Here is a 23468-nt window from a genome sequence, read left to right on the forward strand (position 1 = left end):
ATTAATGTCCTGAGTTATCTTGTCTAGAAATCAATAATTGCTCTTAACCTATACTGCAAAGTTCAACTAAAAAGTATCTAACACAACATCGGACCAAAAATACTACAAGACCACACTAACTTCAAAACAGTTTAATTTCAAGAATTACCCTTAAAGCCATCTATTATTTTCTACTATTTTTTTGCTTTACTGAAAATCCAGAAGTTAAACGAAAATTAAATTACCTGTAAGAAAAATGAAACATTTAATGGGATGTTCAACAATGCATATTTAAATTATAATGATTTTTATGTTGATCTTGAATGCAACGAGGCCCTTTTTTTTAATAATGTAATTTTCTTAACGAAAATTGCCCGTACTTTATGGGTTGTATTATTTTATAGGTTTTAGCAAATATTTATGTTACATTTATTACAGATACTCAAGAGTTAATTATAATTAAAATTATGCTGCTTTTATATACACATTCATTATTTTATCATTACGTTGTTTTTATCGAAACACAAATATTTTTTAATAAAATTATGAATTCTTATAGCATTTGGTTACATCTCTCTTAATGTTATTTAATTTAAAAATTTTATGTCTCCTTCATTCGTTTTTATTGATTTTCGCTGTAAAATGATACGATTTGGCAACCGGTCCCTGTTCTATCCACAGCTCCAGCGCTCGACAATTTACATCGACAAATTGGGAAATGTAATTTGCACTCATCAGTTCCATGTTTTAACACCTATAGCGGACTAATTCAATTCGCCAAGGTGCAGATATTCATGGAAATAGTTGAGATTATATGGAATAATAGAGATTGCTCAAAAATCAATTCCTAAAAATATTAATTGAACTTTAAAATTATCAAATAGGATATTGTGATAAAATCGAATATAATATCTGTTTTTACGGGTGAGATATACAGAACCAAGAAGACATTTTATGTAATAATATTTACCGAAGCTTAGAAAATTTAAGAAATTTTATTAATTTTAATATATTTCTATGAAGTTCAAGGATTGTTACTAGCGTTGTCGTCTAACAGCTGAACTTTCTACTCTAAAGTTTTGCGTGTAATCTTGTTCAATATTATTAAGTTTATATACTAAGAATATTTTTAAATAGTTTTCTTAAACTGTAGTTTTAGTATTACAATATTTTCATGTGATTTTTTTATGTATTTTAAAATCTCCTTTTACCAACTATGGGTTTATCTGGACTGGGCCTACAGTTTAACGTGGGCCCCGGACCGCGGTCCTCAGCATTAAAGCCTACCAACTGGCGAGTGACCAACTTTAGATATCATCCCAGAAGACATCCGGTCTTATCCAGCCTGGTTACTGGCATGACTTGGATCATTTTCTTTGTCGGATTTTACACTCTTGCCTAAGAACATTTACAAATTTTAAACAATTACAAACATAAATTTACGACCTTGCCCCAGCAGGACTCGAACCCGCGGCTATCGCAACAGTAGGAGGACTGTCCCATCGCCTTTACCACTGCGCCACCAAGCCGGCGGTGATTTTTTTTTAAATATTCAAGGTATATTATTTGTAGTGAGTACCAGAATATTGTAAGATGAATTATACACAAAATTAAATTACGAACAAAACAAATCTAAATTAATCTAACTGTTTAAGTTTGGCGCCGACTTCAAAGTGATCAGTTGGTAGTAGTTAAAATAATGTTGTAAATAGATAAATAGGTTTAGGTAGGTATTAAGCTAAACCGTGTGTATATAGTTGAATATAAAATACGTGTAGTAGATAGGTTAAATAAGGTTTTTGTTTACTTCAATTTAGTTATTATAACAACTATTATGTACATATTTTGTTTTAATACGTTTTTCTTTTGTTTTAAATATCTAAGAATGATTTTTTTTTCTTTTTAGTGAGTTCCTTATTTATTTTTTGAAGTCGGTTCAACTTCAGCAAGTATGTTTAGGTAGTTTTTAGTTATTTTTATTTTCTTCTTGCTTTTCATATACACATGGTGGTTAGGAAATTTTCATTCTGTTATAGTTTTCATTTTTTAAGTCTGTTATCTTCGGTCCTCGACTACCATTTTCGGCTTCAAAGCTTTTAACACCACCATTCTTAAACTCTTCAAACAACTGAGAACATTTTCTCTCACTCAAGATTTATTCGGTTCAAAGCTAGAAAAAAATTTACCACCATTATTTCAAAATTATATTATTGAGTATATGACTGTTATTGACTTATTGACGACGTCATCTTTTTGGAAAACTGCGCAAACATAGTTGTACATCTAATAAATATTCCTTAAAATTACTTAAAATAAATCTCTCAGAAGTTAACGCTTAACTTATTGATGGCTGAACTATTTCAGCTCATTAAACATTTTAAAATTTCAAAAATCCTTTTAACAAAATCATTGGAGCAATAAAATAAATTATAATGAAAGGTAGGTGGTATGGTCAGTTTAGAATATAATAATTAATCAAAGAAAAGAGCCGAATAATATTATGTAAATCTATTTTTCTATGTGGATATCAATATGACTCAAACGTTCAATAATAGCACAACTGTTTTTTTTTCCTCAGATATTCGCGATATAGCTTTCATCTCGTCTTTTATTATTTAACGTCAATTTACAAAATACGATATCGCTGAAACCTCATAAAAACTACGCCAGTCATTGTCAGACCCTTAAAAATTATTACGCGCGTCAGATGACCTTTGGAAAAATAACATTTTTAAAATAAGATTTATATTCTCATATTTTTTCTCGACATTCCCAAATCTATAAAAACATCCTCATGTTCCTCGTTGCTACGATAATAAATATGTCATTATTCCCGCGCAAATAGATCATTTCGAATATCTCTGATTGGCGATTTTTTAAAAGGTCCACAATTAAATCGAATTAAAAAAAATACGGAAAAATATATGGTTTTCTATTTTTATCGTTGTTTTGCATGATTGGATACATATTTCATGAGGTATCGGTCTAAATTTATCACTACGAAATTGGATGGCTTGTTGTGGAAGTATTCCATTATGCCACAACATGGAAAGTAACAACCTACGTGAAAATTTACTCTTTTATTTATTTATAGTTGAGTCGATTACATCTGGATAAAACTTTCAAGGGTAGATACGTCATTTATAAATTGTAATTATGGGGAACGATGTTTACTGTATTTCCATGTTTTTTAAAGGATAATTTATTTTTTATAAATTTCCAACGATAATTAATGGCTATGTGTATGCCATTTTAATCAATAACCTTTTGTCACGTCTCTTTAAAACCATAATTATTATATATTATTATTATTATAATTATCAATAGAACAAATGATAGTCCAGTACTGTATCTTCTGTATACGGCTGATCTGCCCACCACGAAAATAACTACTGTGGCAACATATGCAGACGACACACCAGTCTTAGCATCCCATAAAGATCCAGTCACAGCATCAATAAACCTACAAACCCATCTGGCGCAAATACAATTATGGTTGAAGACATGGCGTATTAAAGCCATTGAAATAAAATCCACGCATATAACGTTTACCCTGCGTAGAAGAAAATGTCCACCAGTGAATATCAATCATCGTCAACTCCCCCAAGCAGAGCATGTTAAATATCTTGGTATGCACTTATATCGACGGCTAAACTGGAAGAAGTACATACTCTCTAAACGGAAACAACTTGGACTCAAATTATATCAAATGTATTGGCTCATCGGGCGCAAATCCAAGTTATCATTAGATAATAAGGTATTGTTGTATGAGCCTATACTCAAGCTCATTTGGACATATGGAATCCAACTATGGAGTACCGCTAGCAAATCTAATATATCCATCATTCAACTGTTCTAAAATAAGGTGTTGCGTGCTATTGTTGACGCAATAATACTATATTTCAAATAAAGCGATACAACGCGATATTCCTCTAGAACCTAAAACGAATGTAATTCAACGTGTTTGTGTGAAGTACTTCGAAAGAGTGTCAGTGCATCCCAATGTACTCGCTAATCAGCTAAATATGCGACGTGATAGTGAAGTGCGTAGACATTTATCACCACTTGGTCTGATTACTGGACATATGTTGACTTTAGAATAAGCTTTAGAATAAGACTAATTAATTAAGATAAAATTTTATATAGAAGATTGCTTAATGAAGTGATTTTCTACATGCCATGTATATATAATATAAACACAAGAAATACTTATTGCCAATAGGGCAGGTTGTGGAATCTCGAAGAGTAATAAAAAAATAGTATATATATATATATATATATATATATATATATATATATATATATATATATATATATATATATATATATATATATTAATGTATGTTCGCTGATTTCTCTCCGTCATTTATGGACCGATTTAAAAAAAAATTTCTCGAAAAAATACACTTCCGAGATGGTCCCATTGGAACCAAATCAAGATCTAATGGGAGCAAGGGAGGGAAATCGAGGGAAACTCTCAAATTTCAAAGACACGTACACTGTTTTCATATACTTTTTTATCTAAAATAATCAGATATTTGTGTGTAATGTTATCGTCGTGCCGATGTGACGGAAAATCGGAAGTCGTTTAGTGCAAAAGCCATTCAGTTTATTTTTTAAGCACAAACTATGGCATATATATATAATGTTGTAGAATTATTGCATATAACTGCTTCTATGGTGTGTTTGTGTGATTAAAGTGTTTAGCTCCCAAACGGAGGTCGCGAGTTCGATTCCCGGCGGGGAAAATAACTTTTTGTTATTGTTACAATATTCCTATATCTGCAGTCGATCTATTTAGATTCCTGGGAGTCATAACAGGTCAATTGAAAAGTCCCCGGTCTACTATAGTAAAACACACTTTTTTGGTAAATTTAGTTTTTTTTAATCAACATAATTCCCTTCAAGGGTGATACACTAATTATAACGACCCTCCAACTTTTCGACGCCATTTTTGTAGTACGATTTGTTCTTTGCTTCAAAATAGGCCTCAGTTTCGGTGATCATCTCTTCATTCGACGAAAGTGTCTTTCTAGTGGGCATTCTTTTGAGATCTGAGAACAGGAAATAGTCGCTGGGGCCAGATCTGGAGAACACGGTGGATGGATGGAGCTTTGCCATCGTTTTCACTGACTTGTTACACAGTGCATTGTCTTGGTGAAGCAGCACATTCTTTTTCTTCAAATGCGGCTATTTTTCGGAGATTTCGTCCTTCAAACGGTCCAATAACGCTATGTAATAGTCGCTGTTGAAGGTCTTTCCTTTCTCAAGGTAATCAATGAAAATTATTCCATGCCCATCCCAAAATACAGACGGTACAAACACTGCTCCGAGTCATCAACTCGTCGTTGTTTTTGGTCAAAAATGAGATCACGCGGCACCCACTTTATACAAAGCTTTTTCATACCCAAATATTCGTGAATGATATGATGCACATGTTCAGTTGATATATTTAGAGTGTCTGCTATTTCATTCAATTTACGGGCATTCAAAATCATTTTGTGGATTTTTGTAATGTTTTCGTCGGTAACAACCGCTTTTGGGCGTCCACTGCATTCACCGTCTTCGGTGCTCATTTCACCACGTCTAAATTTCAAAAGTCGTCTAAGCCAAGTTTTTGCTTCAATTATATTTTTTCCCTTCAAAAAGTAATATTTTATCAACAGGTGAAATTCCTTTTTGTCCATGTTTTTCACAATAACGAAAGTTGCTTCACTCAAAATGCTATAATTCACAAGCTAATAATCCGACAGCTGTCAAATTTATTCAGGCATCTTTTGAGGATTAAGGTTGTCCAAAAAACATATAGATTTAATTCTAGTAGTGCCATCTATGTGCCAGGCCAGTGACTTTTCAATTGACCTCTTATTTGATCGTAGTCTCACCTGGAAACAACATATTGCTGATATTTTTTTGTCCGATATATCAAAATTTCTTCCAGCCGGTATTTTTTCAAAGAAAAATAAATATATTTCTTAAACGTAATAAAAGAACCTTTAAAATTGGTCATAAATTTTAAATATTTGGTCATTTTAATATCTACTTTTAAAGGTTTATAAAAATATCTCTACCTTTTGAAATACCTAGAGAAATACCTCGATATTTCTGTGTCGATTTATTACTGTTTTTATTTTTTCTTAAAAATGCCTATATATCTTTTGTAAAATATCGATATTTCTCTAATCGTTGCAAAATAATATCGATATTTTTCCCCGATATATCGATATTTTTTAAAATATCTAAATATCGATATAACGAAATATGGATATTTTTCTCGTCGGCCGACGCCCCTATATAATAAGCTTCATTCAATAGAGTGCTTTTAATTTTAATAATTATGATACTTATTCGAAATATATTTATTATAGTCATCGAAATGATAATTATTAATGAAACGCTAACATATACCTCAGATCGAGTGAATTTTAATACCAAAACCAAATATATATTTTCGAAATATCTCACCCGTTTACAAATTATTCCGTACTCATTAGACGTAAAGCAAATAAAGATGTATTTCAGTGGTTTTATTAGCGTTCAGTATTCATTCAAGCTTTGGAAACGGGATTCTCAGATATTTATTTTTAGATATAGTAAATTTTGTTTGGTGTTTATTTTATATTTTGATATATTAGGTACATAGTATGGAATTAATTTAAGATATTGGCAAATAAAATGGTATAACTAGTTAATTGTAAAGCCACTATATTAAATATAGGAAGATAGATGTCAATAATGTTTTTAGAAAGGGCTTTAAAAGAAAAATAGTTTTTCTTTAATTACAGTACAACTTCACCATTCACAAAGCTTCCATGTTATATGATGAATATATTTAATAAAATTCAAATGTAGCGACCTTGAGGCATGTCGAATTTTACATCGTGGAACAATGGTCTACAAAATACCCAGAAATATAATCCCAGATGTTGAACACGGGCGGGGTGCGAGCAGCGCCAACTAGAACCCGATAACGAATAACTGGCAACCCCGAGACGTTTATCTGGGATGTTATTGAAGGGTACTTCGATTTATTCAGTGCTCGATTAGCGTTTGGTTCAGACGTGCCATCATCGACTGCCCAAGCCTTGTCTCCAGGTATCACCGCTGCCATCCGTTTTATCTAATTGTATTTTTCACATTTTTTTATATAGCCAATAAATAACGGTCACATAATGTAAACACCACTGTTTCGTTTCGTTTTACCTCCATTCACCGAGCCACATCATTTGCCCCAAAGTGGTGACCCCGATGTGATCTTTCGCAAAATTGGGTTTGGACTCGTGAATGGAGGGTACGTGCAACATGGTGTATTTTACGTAGCCGTTATATTATTTGTTTCAAAATTTTCAATATTTTTAATTTGATTCGTTTTCAATTTTACCTTCAATATTTCTTTTCATTTTATTCCTGTTCCTTTTCAAATTCCTTCTATATTACATTCATTCAAACATTTGTTCCTCATTAAATTTTATTTTAGTGCTGGAACAATGAAGCTTCAATTTCATCTCGTTATTTCCAATTCATTTGTTTTTATATTTGTTTGTCAAAATTTTCTTTCACAATCTTTTAAACTCATAGATATTTTTACATCACTGCTTAATCATCAGCGTCTCGGCTAAACATTTCTTTCGGCGCTATGTTTAAATCATAATGTCTTTCTTCGCTGATCGTCGTCGTTATTTGTTTTTTCTGAATTACCGTAACGTATGTGACTACGGATTAGTCACAGAGCAGCTCCAGAAGCTAAGTACCGATTGCAGTCACCGTAGACTCGTCATGCCTTCTCCGTGGTACCAGAATTGCTAACATCTCGTCGTCGAAGAAAATAAGCTACCACGTCGTCGAACAATCGATCCTCCCACAGCATCGATTACGGAGCCCTGTCCGAAAAATAGCTTATTCTCAACGTCGTCGATGGACCACATTCAAGTGTCAAAGCAACGGTATCTGTAGGACTGGAAGATATCAACAGCCGTACCAGATCCCAACCGGACCAACCACAACCGTTTCGATTTATCATATTTTTCAAAGCCCTTTTCATGCAGCACATTTTGTTTGATATATCTTTTTTTTTGTATTTGATTTTTTTATACATTTTTGTATTTTTGTTGCTTAAAATTATTGTATGTAAAATTCTGGCAGGGGAGTGGAAGAACGGTCTACAAAATACCCAGAAATATAATCCCAGATGTTGAACACCAGTGCCAGCAGCGCCAACTAGAACCCGATAACGAATAGCTGGCAACCCCGAGAGGTTTATCTGGGATGTTATTGAAGGGTATTTCCATTCATTCAAACCATCGTTTGGTTTAGACGTGCCACCATCGACTGCCCAAGCCTCGTCTCCAGGTAACACCGCTGCCATCCATTTTATCTAATTGTATTTTTCACATTTTTTTATAGAGCCAATAAATAACGGTGACATTATGTAAACACCACTGTTTCATTTCGTTTTGCCTCCATTCACCGAGCCACATCATTTACACTAAACAAATAATTTTAATTCTCTTTCAAACTAAATTTAAAGCCGTCATGTAAGTTTAATTACATACTTATAAAAAATGAAATAGTACATGGTGTAGAATTATTAGTTCTACTGTTGACGAATCAGTGTTTCACGAACTTATTGAACAACGTAATTTTTTAAAATTTTTTGCTTTAATTCAGTGAATATATTCAACACATATGAGTCATTACCTTCTTATTATATCCATTACATAATTATTATCTCATTTACCTTTATTTTTACAACAGTCCTTTTGAAATTCATTTATTGTATTTATAGTAAAAAACTAGTGCTAAAATAAAGTAAGTGAAAAATGAAGTGCGTGAAATAAACAATGTATTTATTTTATTTTTTTTATCCTCTGGAAGTAAATTAAATAAAATATTAAAAATTAAAAAATGGCAAACAATAGCGATTCAACCAAATCACCTGCACACTTTGATATAAGATTAGAACAAACAGCAATAACGCAAACTCCACCATCAGAATGGACTACAGTCGTTAACAAAAAACGATTGAGAAGTCCAGAAGAAGAAATCGCGAGGAAACAAACAAGAATCAGTGACTATTGGTTGCAGAAACCGATAGAGACAAAAAACAGTTTTAGCAACCTGTCGGAAGAAATTGAAGAGAACATACAACCAAGCCCTGAAAAAGTTGTTCCCAAACCACCACCAATAACAGTCTATAAGGTAGGAATAATAAAAAACATCCATGATTTATTAAAAACCATTACTACGAACTACACAATTAAAACAGTGAGCTATGAAACAATTAAAATCCAATTGTTCGAAGCGGATCACTTTAAAGTTCTTATAAAAGAATTAGATGAAAGAAACACCCAATACCATACATTCAGGCCAAAATCCGAGAGAACATTTAAATTCGTATTAAAAGGATTACATCACGGGACGGACTTTAACACCATCAAGGTAGCACTAGCTGAAAAAGGCCACGAGGTCGTAAATATTCACAATATACGACATCACACGACAAAAAAACCTCTGCCTATGTTTTATATAGACATAAAACCTAATGGAAACAATAAGGCGGTGTATGAAATCACCAAATTGGAAAATAATATTATTAAATGCGAACCACCACATATAAAAAGAATTATACCAAAATGCACAAGGTGTCAAGCGCACGGGCACACAAAGACTTACTGTCGCAAATCATATAGATGCGTAAAATGTGCAGGAGAACATAAGACAGGAGATTGTACTCGTAAAGTTCGCGATGAAAAAGTGAAATGTGTCAACTGTAACGGAAATCATCCAGCGAACTACAAGGGTTGCGCAGTTCACAAGCAACTACAGCAGAAACTCTATCCTGCCTTAAAGGAAAAAAGGCATCAACAAAAACAATCCACTACTACCAATCTACCACTACCCACCAGAACAAGTCAACCAGACATAACTTATGCTCATATAGTTGAAAATGGTTCAGCACAAAAACGAGAGACAATATCTCAACCTACTGAAACTAGCAACATCTCAAGATTAGAAAATATGATGGCCAAACTAATGGATCAAATGAGTACGATGCTTGGTCTACTCACAACCGTCGTAAGCAAACTTGCCTAATGCCTGAAACCAATAGCTACAAAATCGCCGTCTGGAATGCCAATGGGCTCCAACAACATGCCAGGGAACTAAAAATGTTCGTAAATGAACAAAATATTGACGTTATGATGGTTTCCGAAACACACTTTACGGACAAAAATTATTTGAAAGTTCCTAAATATAAGCTTTATCATACAAATCACCCTGATGATAAAGCACATGGAGGTACAGCCATAATAATTCGAGATGATATAAAGCATTTCGAAAAAGAAAAATTCCGCAAAGACTACCTGCAAGCCACCAGTATAACCATAGAGGAAGCCCATGGACCATTAACAATTTCTGCGATTTATTGCCCACCCAAACATAACAACAAGGCAGAACAATTTCAAGAATTCTTCCGTACGCTAGGTAATAGATTTATAGCAGGAGGAGATTATAATGCAAAACATTTAATGTGGGGTTCAAGAATAATAACCTCAAAAGGTAGAGAACTGCTCAAAGCCATAAGGATAGATAACTTACAACATATCTCTACTGGTGAACCAACATATTGGCCTTCAGACAGAAATAAAAAACCAGATACAATAGATTTCTGTATTACAAAAAATATTGATCCAAAAAAGTGTCAGGCAGAATCATGTTTCGACCTGTCTTCTGATCATTCACCAATAATAGTAACAATTTCTTCAAAAATTACCATCAAAGATAAACCCCCTTCTCTGTGCAATAATAGAACTAACTGGCCCTCATTTAGAGAAAACTTAGACCAAAATATCTCTCTAAACTTACCGTTACAAACTGAAATGGATATAGAAATAGCAGCAATAAATCTTACAAAAAATATACAGGAGGCAGCATATTCCGCGACTCCCAACATTGAAACATTTCCAAGAAAAAATACACATATATCATGTACAATACAGAAAAAGATAGCAGAAAAAAGAAAGTTACGACGAAATTGGCAACAGCAAAGGACTGAAGAGAATAAAAGAAAATTTAATAGGGCCATAAAAGAGCTGAGGGATCTAATCCAAATCGAACAGAACCAAGGCATTCAAGAATACCTAGAAAACTTGACATCAACTGAGGCTACAGACTATTCGTTGTGGAAAGCAACAAAAAAGCTTAGGAGATCCCAGCAGCATAACCCACCTATTAAAACAAGCGAAAATAATTGGGCGAGAAGCAATAAAGAGAAGGCCGACATTTTCTCAAAACACTTAAAAAATGTTTTTAAACCTTTCCAGTCTCAGCTACATAAAGATGACGAAAATAAAATTACTAGCTTTCTAGATTTGCCATTTCAAATGGATTTACCGCACGAGAAATTAACGGTCAAAAAAGTTAAACATACAATAATGAGAGTGATTAATATTAAAAAAGCTCCTGGTTATGACTTAATTACTGGCAAAATTTTAAAAGAACTATCAGAAAAGGCTATAAAACTATTAACATATATATTTAATGCTATGCTACGAATTAATTACTTCCCTAGTATCTGGAAAGTAGCTAAAATATTAATGATACTTAAACCAGGAAAAATACCAGAAGATGTGACCTCCTACCGACCTATAAGTTTATTAACAATAATCTCGAAAGTTTTCGAGAAGTTATACATAAAAAAACTAAACTATATAATAGAAAAAAGAAAAATTATTCCAGAACATCAGTTTGGCTTTCGCAATAAGCATGGGACTATAGAACAAGTGCATAGACTTGTAAACCAAATAAACGCTGACCTAAATGCCAAAAGATATTGTTCGGCTGCTTTCCTAGACATATCTCAGGCTTTTGACAAAGTATGGCATACGGGCTTGCAGGTTAAACTAAAGAAACTTCTCCCTCATCCGGACTATCAGCTACTAAAATCGTATCTCACTGACAGACATTTTATTGTAAATCAAGGCGATGAACATACCGAATTAAATCCCATATATTCAGGAGTTCCGCAAGGTAGTGTACTGGGTCCAGTACTGTATCTTCTGTATACGGCTGATCTGCCCACCACAAAAATAACTACTGTGGCAACATATGCAGACGATACAGCAATCTTAGCATCCCATGAAGATCCAGTCACAGCATCAATAAACCTACAAACCCACCTGGAGCAAATACAATTATGGTTGAAGACATGGCGCATTAAAGCCAATGAATCAAAATCCACGCATATAACGTTTACCCTGCGTAGAAGAACATGTCCACCAGTAAATATCAATCATCGTCAACTCCCCCAAGCAGAGCATGTTAAATATCTTGGTATGCATTTAGATCAACGCCTAACCTGGAAAAAGCACATACTCTCTAAACGGAAACAACTAGGACTAAAATTATATCAAATGTATTGGCTCATTGGGCGCAAATCCAAGTTATCATTAGATAACAAGGTATTGCTGTATGAGTCTATACTCAAGCCCATTTGGACATATGGAATTCAACTATGGGGTACCGCTAGCAAATCCAATATATCCATCATTCAACGGTTCCAAAATAAGGTGTTGCGTGCCATTGTTGATGCTCCGTACTATATTTCAAATAAAGTGATACAACGCGATATTCCTCTAGAACCTATAACGAGTGTAATCCAACGTGTTTGTGTGAAGTACTTCGAAAGAGTGTCAGTGCATCCCAATGTACTCGCTAATCAGCTAAATATGCGACGTGATAGTGAAGTGCGTAGACTAAAACGTTTAACACCATCTGATCTGATTACTGGACATATGTAGAGTTTAGAATAAGCATTAGAATAAGACTAATTAATTAAGATAATATTTTATATAGAAGATTGCTTAATGAAGTGATTTTCTACATGCCATGTATATATAATATAAACAGAAGAAATACTTATTGCCAATAGGGCAGATTGTGGACTCACGAAGAGTAATAATAAAAAAAAAAAAAAATTTACCTTTAATTATAAAATCATATAGAAGATATAAAGTTACCTATATTACTCCAAGCTGTATATTTAGATCATATCGTGAAGCCTACAACTAACTAATTACCGATTTAAATTTTTGTTTGCTGAGCATACAAACTCTAATTTAATGTATTATTAGGTTGTCTATATAAATGAATAAGTATACTAAATTGATATCATAGCGAATTTGGATGTACTAAATTTAATACGATACTTTTCACAGTTTCATAACAAAGGACGGCACACTATAAATCATTATAATGGACAACATTAACCATCTATAGTTCCCATTCAAAGATGGTTAATGACATCACTTTCATCATTAAACTAGCGTTTGGGGCATGGTCGTAAATTTAGGTTTGTGGTTTTTTATAGTTGTTTGATTGTCCAAAAGGCAAGAGTGCAAAATCCGAGGTGGAAAATGAATCCAGTCATGAGTAAGTTTACTGGTTTAGTAATAATATAATACGTTTTTATTTCCGACGGTCTATAGTTGCAATTTGGTCTCGATAATGCTGATTTTTCATATCTTTCTACGTTTTCTTTAAAATGTTTCGTTGAATATTACTCTCAATCTGACGAATCTGTAAAAGTAAACTTCATGGAATGCCTTTGCAAAATATCCTCCCTCACAAAATAATCTTCCATTTTACTAGCATGGTTAAAACACCATAATCCTTTTTATAACTATGAACCCTGCAGTATTCGCTTTTAGATTTGATGTTTTAACAATTTTACCTGGTATTCTCATGCCCTCATATTCATATTCCATCCAGGACATCTACCAGAATTGTCAAACTTGCCAACACCTGATCAAATAAGTGATTTAAGTTTAAGTAGTTTCATTTTCAACTTTTAGAAAATGTAAGTATTTAATTTAATGTTTCTATATGTGGAAAAAAGCCACAAACTATACTAAACATTTTCATAAAGAAGGCTAAATGTATAACCAATACGTGCAAGATAGTCATTTGTTAACATAAACCAATAATGTATTATTAAAATTGTCTTAACTTTGGTATTAGTTTAATTGTGCCCTTTTGAATGAAAATATTATGATAAGTTTATTAAAAGCACTGACTATAAATAACTGTTATCGAAAAAACTTTTAAAAGGTGTTTACTTTATGAAATTGTTACTTCATTTTGAACACCAAAATGTTATATAAGGTTCCTTGTTAAGGGAATCCTTGTGTTCGTTCCTAGATTATTTGAGAAGCCACAATCTAGTGAAAATCACACAAGAAATAGTTTTGGATATATTACTGAGCTAAGAAAAACTTGGTGATATACTAGTTGGTGGGGTGAGGTAGGCATCAAAACTATTTACACTTACACACCACATCTTATACAAAATTATGAACATTTGGTAAACGTTCTTAAATATTTTTAATGCACTTACAGTTTAAAATCAATATTCATAATATCCCTATTGAATTATTTATTAGCAATCGGGTTGTTGATGACAATGAACCCAATTAAGTTATGAAAGTTTTATACTTACCCGCTTTGAGCAAGAAAAACTTCTCTCAACTGAACAATTTGGCGCTGGTGTACATTTTTTTTTTGGCCTGGAGCCGGGAAGGGGAATCCTGTTATGGATACCTGGTCGGGAAGACCCGCAGAAATAAGCGAGTTGGACTGGTTATGAGGAGACTGCCTCTGGGCTACCCACTAAACCTTATCAGCTTGTCCAATGACCCTAACTGATACTTCTTACTGTTAGTAAGGACGGTGCCCGTAACCAGTAACACCGTTAAGAGGCACAAGGGCCAGGCAAAGAGGTGGCGTCGTTATCACACCACGCAGTTTGCAGTATGTGAGTTAATCGCTCGCCGGAGAAGGTCGAGACAATTTGCAGTTAGAGCACGACGGGGAAATATCGGCTGTGATACAATAAGGCCACGAATCGGCCAGGTCGGTAATACATCTATTATCCGAGAGACGAGGAGTGGAGAAATATCTCGCGTAGACCTCGGATATAAAATCGTGAACTTGGGGGACGGCTGCTTCTCTATGAATTTGATTGTTCCTGACAAATCAGGGGCATTGATTATTCTCCTGAGAATTTTGTTTTGAAAGACTTGAAAACGTTCCACCTGGCTAGGTGAGACGTATTTTAGATAGACACTGGAGTACACTGGACACGTATAGAACGACTGATCGAACCAGCATCTTGTACAGGAGAGATTTTATAGAGAGAGGAAGCCTGCTGGTCCGGTTGATGAGCGATGATGAGAAAAAAAAAAGATGTACATAGTGCCAAGCGCTGTATCCAAATTTCGATAGACGTTCTAGCAGTGAAAAGCAATGAATGTTCAGTGAGTTCAGTTTTCCCTTTTCTCCTATCGGTAAATTCGAATCTTGTATGTTAGAGATGAACCAAACCAAACCCATCACATTGTTTGGTAACTGAAAAAAGAACAAAATTATTAGGGACTCACATGTACAACAAAACAAACGAGGCCTAACCTCAAATGTTATCAACAGTGTTATTTACCTTGATGTTGCATTAATTATACTTTAGATATAATTAAAGGGAATTAAAATAGTAAATACTTACATATAATGGTATTATTGATGTAAATAAATTACCAATGTTCAAGCTATGCCGGCTCATTCGCGCCTTTCAAGATTTAACCACATCTATCTGCCTTGGAACAAAAATACACAACTTATTTGGAATTGTTGCCGATGTATAATTAAATTAGGGACCCTTATATTATCGATAATGTTTAATTGTAACACAAAATGATTAAAATAATGTATAAATAAGGCATTATGTTACGCGCAGATTTGGAGCGTTTTCGCGCACATTTAAAATAACACTATTTCAAATGTCAATTTTTGCTTCAAATCCATTTTTTGCAGAAATAACTTTTATTCCGGTGAAAGTAAAAAAATATAGAATTGTCATAAAATATTTTTTTTCAAATATAGTCATCTAACCTATTATTTAAATTTGCCTGCTTGTATTATTTTGTTACTATTAAATAGAATGGATATGATTGGCATTTAGTTGTATTAAATTACGTATGATTTGAACATATTTTTAACCGACTTCGAAAAATGAGGAGGTTCTATGTTCTGTTCTGTATATATATTTTTTTTGTTTAATGTATGTTCACCGATTTCTCCGTCAATTGTGGGCCAATTTTCAAAATTATTTTTTTATTCCAAAGAGTGCATTTTCGTTTTACACACGTTTAAGCACAAACTATAACATATATTACGTCCTAGAAATATTGCACACAACTGCTTCCATGGTGTCATGGTTAAAGCGTTTTGTTCCCAAGCGGATGTCGCGGGTTCGATTCCCGGCGGGGACCATTACTTTTGGTTGTTTTAATTAGAATATTTGTCAAATCACCTAGACTAGGTATAAGACCCGGACACCTGACGCGCTCATTAGTTTCAATCATTGTTAATTTATTACTATTTTTCGTCATACGCATGCGCTGCATCTTTACTTGTTCTACCAATTGTAATATTAAATAACTGTGTAACTAATTGACTAAATATCTAACACTAAAAAGAGGAAAGTGAAATATTTTTAAGAAATAAATTGAACCGACTTCAAAAAATAAATAAGGAACTCACTAAAATGTCAAAAATAATCAAACTTAGATTTTTAGCACAAAAAAAACGTATTAAAATAAAATATGTACATTATAATTGTTATAATAACTAAATAAAAATAAACAGAAACCTTATTGAACATATCTACTACACGCATTTTATATTCTACTATATACACACAATTTAGCTTAATACCTACTTAAACTTATCTATCTATTTACAATATTATTTTAACTAGTAGCAATTGATCATTTTGAAATATATTGAAGTATACTTATTTTTATGTTATTTTTCTCATTTTAGTGCCTTATACATGTATCGACCCTAGTTAAATCACCGATTGCTATCGGTCGCAATGGCTGTATGTATAGCTATTCAACAAAAATAGTCCCAAACAAGTTGTTCGGGATGACAAGCGACGACATTCAAAATAAAAAACACCTTCATCAATATTTCAGCGTAGATATATCACCGTAAACACCGACCCGTTGCCGATCGCCGCTGCATATATGTGACGAAAATCGGAAAGTCAGACAAGAAGAAAGAACCCGCTGAAACAAAACCACCGTTGGGATTTCTGTCCTATATTTTATCCATATCGATCTAGCTGAGTTAAATAAAACACGTTAAAAAATTGAAGAATTATTTTAAATTTATCTTTACATTCATTAATAGGCTAGATGACTGTAACAAAGTATAAAAACATTATTGATTTATTTTTGATAATAAAAATATACTATAGAGACATTATTAAAAATACATTTAGTTTAAAATTGAAATTAAAAATTAAAATACATTGTCTGTAAATATTCTTCGAAATGTTTGAAACTTTTGTTGGCTATAACACACATACCAAGCTATAAAAACCTAAAATAAACATATAAAATCACGTTTTTCTAATAAATATATAGTAATTACCCTTAACCTGGTGAAGTATAGCCCATCGAACTATTTAATGTACAAGAAACCAAATATTTGACATTGGCTTTTTGTAATCTTATCATGAAAGTATTTACACTTGTTGAGGGCTTGAATTAAATGTTTTCTTTGTATTTTGAGGAAATATGGTTGCTCAGTAATGAGCAGTAGTGATTGTGCCTTCATGGACACTTCTACATTCAAACGCATCACATAATATAGGTTGGGTCAAAAGTCCCGCTACCATTTTGATTGCGCGCCATCTTGGTTATGACATGTTTAGCTCAGTTTCGCTTTAACTACTGTGTTGTGTAGACGTCCAAATTTTATTATGGATAAATATACGCGACAAAATCATCCATCGAAGTTATGGAAGTGTTACTGTTAGAAGCGGTGGAGAAAAATAAAAAAGAGACGTCGTCCTGATGCTCTTTCATAGCCGGGAGTCGCGTGGTACCAATCCACCAGCGTTGCCAACCTCTGAATTTAATGTAGATGAAATAGTGGTAGCCTAAAGGGTTGTAGTGGTCGCTACTATAGTTTTCCATATTAATTGATAACTGAAAAAGGAACAATGTTATTAGGGACTGACGGACTTAGGGAAATTGATGAGGCCTAACCTAAAATGTTATCAACAATCTTATTTATCTCTATCTTAGGTTAATCATACATTAGGACATCATACATAATTTAAGGTAATTAAAATTATAAATACTTACATTAGCATGGTATTATTGAATGCTGTGAATAAATTACGGATCTTCACAACATAACAGTACAGTTATTCTGTACAGTAACAAATATATAACTTGCTTTTGTCAATATATAATTATATTAGGGACAACAACTTTGTTATAAAGTAAGACGTCCAATTTCACCTGCTTTTTCTCTAACAAAATTATTAAAATAATGTATAAGTATGACCTGTACCGATACAGACTGTACCGGGGAAACAAAACTACTACGTAACACACAGATTTGGAATGTTTTAGCACGAATTTAAAAATGCACTAATTCAATTTTTCTTTCAAATCCATTTCTTTGCAGAAGAAACTTTTATCCCAGGTAAAATAAATACTTAAAATTGTGATTAAGCAGTTTTTCAAAAATACTCATCTAGGCTATTGTACATCCTATATTGAAGTAGGCTCGTTTATTTTTATTTTGTCATAAATTCTTCATAATTTTATGGATTTTGATGCTACTTTTTGATTCTGATAACAGGAAGTTGAGATCAAAGAGTTGCAAATATTATTTTCCCATCCGAATTACGATGCTTCATAAACTTAATAAGCTACGAAGATTTCGCGGAAAGATAAAAATGAAAATGGTTGGGATATCAAAAGAAAACAGATTATGTAAACCTGCAAACTTCAAAAAGTGACAAGTGTTAATATATTTTTCTCGTCGACATTTAGTACTTAATCACGGGTCGAGTTACATGGAAATTAATATACAAAGGATTACTCAAAAATAAACAGGAATATTTTTCAGTTGATTATTTATGAAAATTTGATTTAAGTGTCCTATTATCTGCATGATTTTATTCGAAAAGAATATTATAATTGTTTAGTGACCAGAATTTTTCTCTCTTGGTCCCTCCTTTGTATAGTTAGTCGTCTTCAAAAAATTATATTTTTCAAGATTATTAATGTAATAGGACAAAAAGATTAAATTTGTGAATGATAAATTGTAAAATACTTTATGGCAGTAATAGGTTTTGTTTTTTTGATTAATCTTTTCGTTTAACTATAACACTCTCGATTTTGATTCAAGTCTTTTGATTGTCAAAACTTCTTTCCTAAAATCTTGAAAATTAAATTTAGAAAGACAATTCTTCTTTTGTGTTGAACAATTTTTTTTCTTGGCTATTAAAAATACAAGAAAATAATGATGGTTGGGTATTTTTTTGTCAAGATTTATGTTATTTTATCAGCTGGTAAGACAGAGATATCCTTTTTACAATCTATTTTCATTATTTTATAATTTTTCGGTAGAATGATGCAATGAGCGAAACGTTCTATGGTTTGAGCATATTTTGAAAGAGAATCCCCAACTTCTGCTATTTGCAATCCTTGATTTAAAAAATGAGTATTTGCTATTACAAATAATGCTGAGGCAATACAAGAAATTACCACAAAAAGATATGTTCTTCCTTTTACAGATCCACAGTACATTCAAATATTAAATTGTATAGTAATAGTATTCAGTAATTATTTCTTTCCTTTTCTTTTTTAAAGTTAGTACTTAAAGGAATGTATACATCTTTGCCTAGCTTATACTACTGTTGGAAAAATAAGTACATTTAAAATAAACTACTCGAAGCAATTATCTCCTTCCTTTCCTCTCTCACAATTTATAAAGAAAAGAATTCGTACATCTTCGTCTTACATCACGAATGAAAAAAAAAACAGTCAAACCGTACATTTGACTGAAAATAGTAATTACTATAGTAGCTAGTTTTTTTTAGTAGTGTTTTGCGACTATCGACTGTTTCGACTATTTTCAATCGATAGTTTCCAACACTAATTTAAACATATTTGTAGCGTACGAGGCAGTCCTTTTCGCATATCCCACTTATTAAATATGTCATATGTTTTCATATTATATAACATAAATAAACTTTTGTTCCTTAAAAATATGGAAACTTAGTGTTACTAAATTATAACATTTTACATATATTTCATACGTTACACGCGTTGTGTGTGCTGTTAATTTTCTCTGATAAATAATAAATAATTATATAAAGTAATTCAAGAATAATATAAACATAAAATTAACAACAAATACCAACCAACCACCACTCTCATAAACATCAACGTGTGGGCACTAGACACTGAAATGATAGGCAAGAATGCAGGACATTTTGAATTATCTGAAAATGCACAATAGTAGCCAAAGAAATGTCAATACTATCGAATTTAACCAATAAGTTACATCATTTAACAGATCCTTATATTGATATTTCGCATTTTCACCAATACATTTATCTGATTAAAATGCATGCAATCACCTATTGTTATCTGATTTCCATATGATATCAGCACTATATTTTATTATTTTATGAATTAGATTTAAATATTATGATTAAAATAAAATTATACCATAGAGGAGTACTCTATCCAGATGCTTAAACTGTCGCATTTAAGCGCATACATCGATTATTTCTAACGAATATCTGTGAATATAACCCCATAACCTAGATAAACAAAAGACTTTTGTTTATTCGGGGCGCACACACACATACATCGAGCGTATATCGCACTGAAAAAATAGCTGCTCTACCGGCAAATATGTGTGAAAATTATCAAAAATTATTACGCTATTACTCACTAAATCGTTATCCAGCAGGTTGATAAATATGTTTACACTGTTTCAGCTTTCAGCTTGACAAATTTGTAGTTTGGCGAATAACCGACGAAGTCTGTTTGCCACTTGCCAACTGACGAACGAAATTCTTTATTTTATTTGATCGTATCTGTCGTATTATCAAATATTGTCTACTTGATTATTAATTATATATATATATATATATATATATATATATATATATATATATATATATATAAATGTGTGTATTTATTTGTTTAAAATTTCATTTGAAACTTAACTATTTATTGTGAATGATGAATCTGAAACACAATATTTTTTTTTCTTTCTGGAAAAATTATTTTATATTTTGAAGCAGTTCATGAAACTACCCTGATTTGATTGAAATATTTAGGTGATACGAGACACTGTTCAGAAAAGCGCTTTCGATTCAAACAAGTAATAATTTGAAGAAACAACATCTTGCAACTAAAACACTCAAGGCAATGAAGCGTATACATTTTTTAATAGAGGTTGCACATCCAAGATATAATAGAGTCATAATTAGCAGATCCTAGAAGACCTAGTTCATATAAACATATTTCAAAAACTTGACAGTGCGCCTTATAAATATATATACATATATATTTATAAACAGCTGTTTGAGTATTAACCAAATTATTTTTATTAGCTGTAGCTTTTCACCAAGATTGGTTTCAAACAATAACTTTTTGTAGATTAGAACAACAAAAGGTTGCTGCCCTGTTGGAAATCGAACCCGCGACCTTCCTTCTTCGACCGCGTGTGAGCTTAACGTTCTAACCATTACACAGAAGAAACAGTTGCCTACAACTTTTTTACGACTCCTCATATGATATTGTTAGTGCTTAAAAAGCAAAATTAATGGCTTTTACACTGAACAACTTCCGATTTTTCTTCACATCACTTCAGTAATAACATTATACCCAAATATCTGATTATTTTAGATAAAAAAATATGTGAAAATATTGTACGTGCCTTTGAAATTTGAGGTTTTCCCTCAATTTCCCGCCCTTCCCCCAGCAGATCCTAACTTGGTTCCAATGGAACCACTTCGAAAGTGCATTCTTTCGAATAAGAAAAGGATTTTGAAAATCGCTCCATAATTGACGGGGAAATCGACGAACATTAAAAAAAAATATACAACCCAACATAGAACCTCTTCCTTTTTTGTCGGTTAACAAACCAACGGAGCTCGCCTTATATAATATCAGATCTGTGAAACGATGAGAAACACATAATTCAATTGACTAATTTGCCATTTATACGTTGTGGCTGAGAATTGAGCGTAACGCGAGCAACCTAGAGCAACCAAAAATCTTTCTATTTCGCACGGTCCCTTTTTAGTACACCGTCCGGGCCATTGGAATGTTATTTTCGCAATGATTGCTCAACTGAATAGATGTTGTAATGGATCAGAGCGTCGTCGAATGAGTTATTGGTATACGAGACATCGCGCGAATTTGTATTTAAATATTTTAATGCTGTCCCAGTTCGAATATTTAATTGTTTTGTTTTCGTACTATTCGCGTACTGGCTATCAATGCAGTGCCTACAATCGTGCCAATTAGTTATTCTAATGTAGTCGATTAATTTATAATGCGTTAAAAATAGATAGCAATCTTTATAAAAAGAAAGCCGTTTATTTTTCAGCGTATTACCCATTTAAAATACTTTGGGATATAACTATAGAATATATCACATACAGTTAATTACAAATGTTGGATCAAGTTTAAACATAAGTTAATAGATTCGCACCTGTTTTTTTCAGTAATTTATGTACCTTGCTACTTTGTAATGATCACCTTAATTTTGAATTTTCGTATCTATTACCCATTGTCTATAATTAGAATAAATGTTTGTTCCTTTTATTTTTTATTATTTAATGTATATTATAATAAAATGTACCTTATATTTTAATGTTTACTACTTGTGACAAATGAATAACACAACCAATGAAAATTAATCTACACAACAAAGAAAGGTCCATAATTGGAAACCATAAGAACTTACAAGTTACAAAATAAAATCATAAGCAAAATATATGCAGTAATATTAACATAGAACTTTGTCATAAAGATGGAGCACTATTTGAAGATATCACTTAAACAACAAATTAACTAGGATAAGACATATAAAAATTAAAGATATAAAAATAGAACAAGTAAGTACATTTAAATGTCTTAGTATAGAACTCAAATGTAATTCATGTCAGAAGAACGCCATCAATGGGAGAATTGAAGAAACCATGAATTTATACTTCGATATAAACAATAAATTGTTCAGAAACAAAAATAAAACTGTACTTAGCAATATATAGAGCATCCTTAACATTGGTTGTCACATGGATATTGTCAAATAGGGATAAAAGCAACGCGTATAGTGCATAAGAGTCAATAACAGAAATGGACCGAATTAGAAGAAAGAAATAAGAAAATACATTTATATTGAATCAGTAGACAGGCGCAATAAAAGAGAGGCAACTTAGTTGGTGGACACATTTATAGCACATGGATGCTTATTATTTTGCTTATGACACAAGACAGGAAAAGAGAGTTTGAGAAGCAAGAATGGAAAGGAGAATGACCAGAAGTCGACCTAAGAGAACATGAATTGGATTAATGTATCAGGAAGATACTGTAAAAGAGAGGAAA

At 32.4% G+C, this 23468-nt stretch overlaps 2 protein-coding genes across 4 annotated transcripts in view; both read left to right on the forward strand.

The window, feature by feature from the left end:
- LOC143198271 (uncharacterized) overlaps window positions 1-8316 on the forward strand; it is a 52801-nt gene extending 44485 nt beyond the window's left edge. The window contains exon 3 of the mRNA XM_076407400.1: window positions 8122-8316. Coding sequence (XP_076263515.1) covers window positions 8122-8217 — 96 coding nt within the window. The 3' untranslated portion in view covers window positions 8218-8316. The remainder of the gene's footprint in view (window positions 1-8121) is intronic.
- Window positions 1-23468, forward strand: part of LOC143198089 (uncharacterized) — a 254549-nt gene that overhangs the window by 132207 nt on the left and 98874 nt on the right. The gene's annotated exons all lie outside the window — the stretch shown is intronic.

Source organism: Rhynchophorus ferrugineus, unplaced genomic scaffold (assembly GCF_030347505.1).
Source record: "Rhynchophorus ferrugineus isolate W39M unplaced genomic scaffold, kcgeb_rfMv2 rfM6, whole genome shotgun sequence".
In the NCBI taxonomy this organism is placed as follows: domain Eukaryota; kingdom Metazoa; phylum Arthropoda; class Insecta; order Coleoptera; family Curculionidae; genus Rhynchophorus; species Rhynchophorus ferrugineus.